The sequence below is a fragment of the Galeopterus variegatus genome, unplaced genomic scaffold, assembly GCF_000696425.1.
Source record: "Galeopterus variegatus unplaced genomic scaffold, G_variegatus-3.0.2 Scaffold348, whole genome shotgun sequence".
Taxonomy (NCBI): domain Eukaryota; kingdom Metazoa; phylum Chordata; class Mammalia; order Dermoptera; family Cynocephalidae; genus Galeopterus; species Galeopterus variegatus.
The window spans coordinates 597,036-603,036 of record NW_007726459.1 but is presented as its reverse complement, the minus strand read 5'-3'; the positions used below and the strand labels follow the sequence as shown (position 1 = coordinate 603,036).

At 37.0% G+C, this 6,001-nt stretch overlaps 1 protein-coding gene across 1 annotated transcript in view; it reads right to left on the bottom strand.

Annotated features, from left to right (window-relative positions):
• The window catches only part of ADAM32 (ADAM metallopeptidase domain 32), a gene marked incomplete at its 3' end in the record, with an annotated part of 141,628 nt that overhangs the window by 100,271 nt on the left and 35,356 nt on the right, over positions 1 to 6,001 (bottom strand). Inside the window, exon 3 of the mRNA XM_008567823.1 lies at positions 3,995 to 4,074. Coding sequence (XP_008566045.1) covers positions 3,995 to 4,074 — 80 coding nt within the window. The remainder of the gene's footprint in view (positions 1 to 3,994; positions 4,075 to 6,001) is intronic.

Here is a 6,001-nt window from a genome sequence, read left to right as displayed (position 1 = left end):
AGCTGACAGCCTGTGGTTTTCTTGCTAACACAGGCACAGGCTTGTAACCACAGAGCTATGAGATACAGAAGTACTTAGCTGATTTTATGTCTCTTCATAGCAAAGTCAAACCAGCAGATGGCCAAGTGTCTAGCAGTAAAGAAGTCAGAAGGGAAATCACCTAGAAACGGATGGGTGCCAACCAATAAGCTTTAAGGTTACTTAAGTTAGCCAATAAACACTGCTTACTGCTTCGTCTCCAGGCCTCCAGAAAAGTTGCCCCAGAAAATATATAAAAAAGCAGCCAAAAAGCCTAACGGGGTCTCACCCCAGCTTGGCGGTGAGAACCCAACGCGTTGGAAATAATAAACCTCTTGCTAATTGCATTGCTCGTGGTCTTGTGGTCTCTTCGAGGCGAGTATTCCCGTTCTATGTGAGATTGGGATTCATCCCAAATCTTACACCCAAAACTATGAAGCTACTGAAAGAAAACAGAGAAATGCTTCAGGATACTGGTCTGGGGAGAGATTTTCTGGAAAACACCACAAAATACAAGTGAAATTTGACAAAAGGGATTACATAAAACTAAGAAGTTTCTGCACAGCAAAGCAATCAGCAGAGTGAAGCGACCACATAGATAATGGCAGGAAACGTGTGCAAACTATCCATCCAACAAGCAATTAATATCCAGAATACATAAAAAACAAACTCAACAGCCAAATGATAATAATAATAATAATAATAATAATCCAATTTTAAAATGGGCAAAGGATCTAAATAGACATTTCTCATGAGACAACATACAAATGCCCAACAGGTATATGAAAAAAATGCTCAATATCACTAATCATTAGGGAAATAAAAATCAAAACAACAATGAGATATCATCTCGCCCCACTTAAAATGGCTATTATCAAAAAGACAAAAAATAATAAATGCTACTGAGATTGCAGAGAAAGGGGAACTCATACACTGTTTGTGGAAATATAAATTAGTACAACCATTATGGAAAAGAGTATGAACGTTCCCATCAAAATTAAAAATACTAATAGCACATGATCCACCAATCCCACCACTGTGCATATATCCAAAGGAAAGAAAGTCGGTATGTCAGAGATACCTTCACTCCCATGTTAACTGCAGCACTATTCATAATGTCCAAGATATGGAATCAACCTAAATGTTGATTAAAAGATGAATGAATAAAGAATATGTGGTATATATACATGTATTAGTCCGTTTTGTGTTACCATAACAGAATACCTGAGACTGGGTAATTTATAAAGAATAGAGGTTTATTAGGTTTATGATTCTGGGACAACTGCATCTAGCACAGACCTCAGGCTGCTTCTACTCATGGTGGAAACTGGCAGGCAGCCAGCAGGTAAAAGCAGATCACATGAGAGGAAGCAAGAGAGAGAGAGCGGGGAGGTGCCAGTTCTTTTTAACAACCAGCTCTAGCAGGAACTAATAGAGCGAGAACTTACTCATTAATCCCCCACCCCCCAGGGAAAGTATTAATCCATTCATGAGGGATCTGCCCCCATGACTCAATCAGTTTCCAACACTGCCACACTGGGGATCAGATTTCCACATGAGTTCTGGGAGGACAGTACATCCAAATTCCATCAATACACAATGGTATACTATTTGACCATAAAAAAGAATAAAATCCTGTCATTTGCAACAACATGGATGAAACTGGAGGACATTATGTTAAGTAAAATAAGTGTGGGGAAAATAGGATAATTTAGTCAGGCTCCCTGGGCTCAGGTCTGGTAGGGGGTCAAGCAGCACATTTCTTGTTAAGTTGTGCGTGGGTGGACTTAGTGCGCATGTGCACCCATGTATCTTTCTAGTTTGTTGCTATTGTGTGTTCTTCAGTTTGTGAATCAGAAGCTGGCAGGCAGAGCTGGCATCTAACAATAGAGCATGTTTACTCTGCTGGCAGCTGCTCAGTTTCAGTTTTTCTTTGGACTTTGCTGGTAGCAGTTGAGTTTCTGAGTTTCTCTTGGTACTGCCTAGCTCCTAGACGTGTGTGTGCTGAATAAAGACTATTCCTTCTTCAGCCAAGGCTCCAAGGACCTTTTGCTGGTTACATGTGAAGGATTGGTGAATGGGCTGAAGGGGTCTGTGAGCTCCAGACCCTAGCCCTAGCTCTACAATAAGCCACGCACTGAAAGACAAATGCCACATGTTCTCACTCGTATGTGGGAGCTAAAAAAAAAAAACGTTAATTTCTAAGAATCAGAGAGTAGAACAGTGGTAACCAGTGGTTACAAAGGGCAAGAAGGAGAGGGTACAAAGTACACTCGGTTAACAGGTACAAAATTACAGTTAGACAGAAGGAATCATAACTATAGCACAATAGGATGAGTACAGTTAGCAATACTTTACTGTATATGTCAAAATAGCTAGAAGAGAGGACTTTGAACGTCCCTACACAGGGAAATGATACGTGTTGTGGTGATGGATATGCCAATTTCCCTGATTTGACCACCACACATTGTATGAGTATACACATATCAAAATATCATATGTATCCCATAAATATGTACAATTATGTCATTTAAAAAATTTTAAACATTAACAAATTAAAAGACAGACATCAAATGTTTACAAGCATGTGGAAAAACTGAAACATTCATATATTACTGATGTAAAATATAAATTGGTACAGTCACTATGGAAAAGTGTGGCAGTTTCTAAAAATGTTAAGCATGAACTTACCATGAGACCTAACAATTTCACACCTAAGAATCTACCCAAGAGAAAGGAAAATATATATCCACACATAAATGCTCACAAAAATTATTCACAATAGCCAATACCTGAAAACAATCCAAATGTCCAGCAACTGGTGAATGGATAAGCAAAATTTGGTATATCTACATCTATTAAGAAATGAAAATTAATGGCATTACAAGTGCTACAAAATTGATAAAACCAAATGAAAGAAGCCCAATGGAAAGGCCTGCATTATTGTATGTTTCCATTTGTATGAAAAGTCAAAAAAAAGGTGGTGGGGGGGGCAAATGTGTAAAGGCAGAAAATAGAGCAGTTGTTGCCAAGGGTTGGGAATGGAAGGAGAGATCAACTGCAAATGGACATGAGGAAACTCTTTTTTTTTTTAAAGGTGACCAGTAAGGGGATCTTAACCCTTGACTTGGTGTTGTCAGCACCACACTCACCCAGTGAGCGAACCGGCCATCCCTATATGGGATCCGAACCCGTGGCCTCGGTGTTATCAGCCCACACTCTCCCGAGTGAGCCACGGGCCGGCCCGACATGAGGAAACTCTAAGACAACAGAAATGTTCTACAACTGGATTGTGGTAATATTCGTACAACTCTATGAACTAATAATCACTGAGTTGTGCACTTACAATGAGTGAATTTTGTGATGTGTAAATTATACCTCAAAAAAAACTATTAAAAAATAAGGTGTTATCAAAAGATTGGCCACTTATAAGCAGAGCTTGCTTAACTGTATTTCTTTTTTTTAATGTCCTAAGTAAGACACTTAGGATTAGTTACGCATATGGCATATCCCAAGAAATATCTGTTAAATAAATCAGTGGATAAAATTAATTATTTCCCTTTCTAATAATAACAACAGAATAAAAGGTTTCTTCTTGTTGGAGAACTGGTATGTGCAGCAGTGGAGATTGAGGAAGGAAGTTTTAATAGATATTCATATTTCAGCCATTTTGGAGAAAATTATTCTCTTCGTTGGAGTCTCCTAAATATCTCCCAGATGCCATTCAGATAAGATATTTAATTTCTCTACACTATTTTCTGTATTTGAACTTTTAAAAATAGTTTACTATGAGGAAATGACTAATGTTAAACAAAACAGAACATTCTGATTTATATATTTGCTTTTACCATAAAACCTTTAAATTCCTTATTAGTAGTAATAGATAATTATATTCATATTTTAATGGGGTTGATATATTTGATAAGTATGTAATAAAAATAAGATTTCACATAATAATTTAAATTGTATCTCTTACATATTCTACTTCTGAATTGTGACTTGTATTTGCTTGGATTTTCTCCGGAAATATGATTTTTAGAAATGAACTTTGAGAACCTGAAGAAATTAAAAAAAAAAGAAAATCAGTTAGTAAGCCTGTCTTAAATTTGACTAAATGTCAGTTTAGTTTCTTTCATAAGGCTTACTTAGGCAAGTATGGGTGGCACATCACTTGTGTACTCCAATAAAAACCTTGAAAACACTTAATTTTTAAAAAAAAGACAAGATATTTATGAAAGACCAAAAACGGGTAGGGAGAAGGTATTCAGCTAATAAAAAACTTGCTGTTCCTGAAGACAACAGAAAAAATAGACAAAAAACTAGAAGATTTACTTCAAGAAATTTTTCCCGAAATCAAAGATTTTGTACAATAGAAATTACAATCTATTTCAGAAATAACTAATAACAAATAATTAAAATAAAGACATATTCTTCTAAAGTAATTGGGTTTCTAAACTAAAGAATCCATGGGGGCACTGCAGGGAGAAGGCAGGTGGAGGAGTCTGCACTTGGCCATCCCCAGTGCAGACACCTGCAAGTCAAGCTACACGGTCACCACACAGCCCTTCTGGTCAGTGAGCCCAGCATGAAAAGCTGCTCGGAGCCCACACGACTGCATTTCTCCAGAGGGGGAGGGCACGATGAGTACCCCCACTCCTTCATTTCCAGGCTGCTGCTAGATGTCATTTTGGGATCAGAGCCAGCACCAGAGTTCACTTTGCCCAGAGACACAATAACCCCAGAATCTCCACACTCCTAGTCCCATCAGCACATCTAGACCCTCTCACCCAAGCCTATGAGCTTTGAATAATATGGACATTTTAACGATACATGAACATGGGATATATTTGCGTCCTCCTTAATTTCATTCATCAGGTTTTCATAGTCGTCATTGTAGAGATCTTTTGCCTCTTTGGTTAAATTTATTCCTAGATATTTTATTTTTATAGCTATTGTAAATGAGATTGCTTTCTTCATTTTTTTCCCAAGTTGCTTGTTATATTCTGCAAAGTTACTGAATTTGTTTATAGTTCTAAAAGTGTTTTGGTGGAGTCTTTAGGATTTTCTGAATATAAGATCTTGTCATCTGCAAGTACAGGCAATTTGACTTTCTCCTTTGCAGTTTCCATGCCCATTATTTCTTTTTCTTTCCTAATTGCTCTGGCTAGGAATTCCAGTTCTATGTTGAATAAAAGAGGTGAAAGCGGGTGTTCTTGTCTTGTTACAGATATTAGAGGAAAGGACTTAAACTTTTCCTTGTTCAGTATGATGTTAGTTGTGGGTTTGCCATATAAGGCCTTTATTTCTTTAAGGTATGTTGCTTCATACATAATTTGTTGAGAGTTTTTAATCATGAAGGGATGTTGAATTTTATCAAATGCTTTTCTGCATCTGTTAAAATGATTGCATGGTTTTTGTTCTTTATTCTGTTACTGGGATGTATCACATTTACTGATTTGCACATGTTCGGCCATTCTTATATATCTGGGATAAATTTCGTTTGATCATGGTGTTTAATCTTTTTGGTGTACGTTGGATTCAGTTTGCTAGTATTTTGTTGAGGATTTTTGCATCTATGTTAATCAGGGACCAATATCAACTTGTAGTGTTGTGTCCTTTTATATGTTTTCAGTATTAGCAGAATGCTGGCCTCATGTAATGGGTTGGGAAGAATTCCCTTCTCTCGATTTTTTGAGAATAGTTTATGAACAATTGTTATTAGTTCTTCTTTAAAAGTTTAGTCAAATTTTACAGTGAAATCATCTGGTCTTAGTCTTCTTTGTTAGGAGACATTTTATTACTGTTTCAATCTCATTACTTGCTATTGGTCTGTTCAGGGTTTCTATTTATTCATGATTCAATCTTGGTAGTTTTTATGTGCCCTGGAATTTACCCATTTCTTCTAGCCTTTCCAATTTGTTGGTGTATAGTTGTTCATAACAGTCTGTAATGATTCCTTGTATTCCTGCGGTTTCAGTGGTAA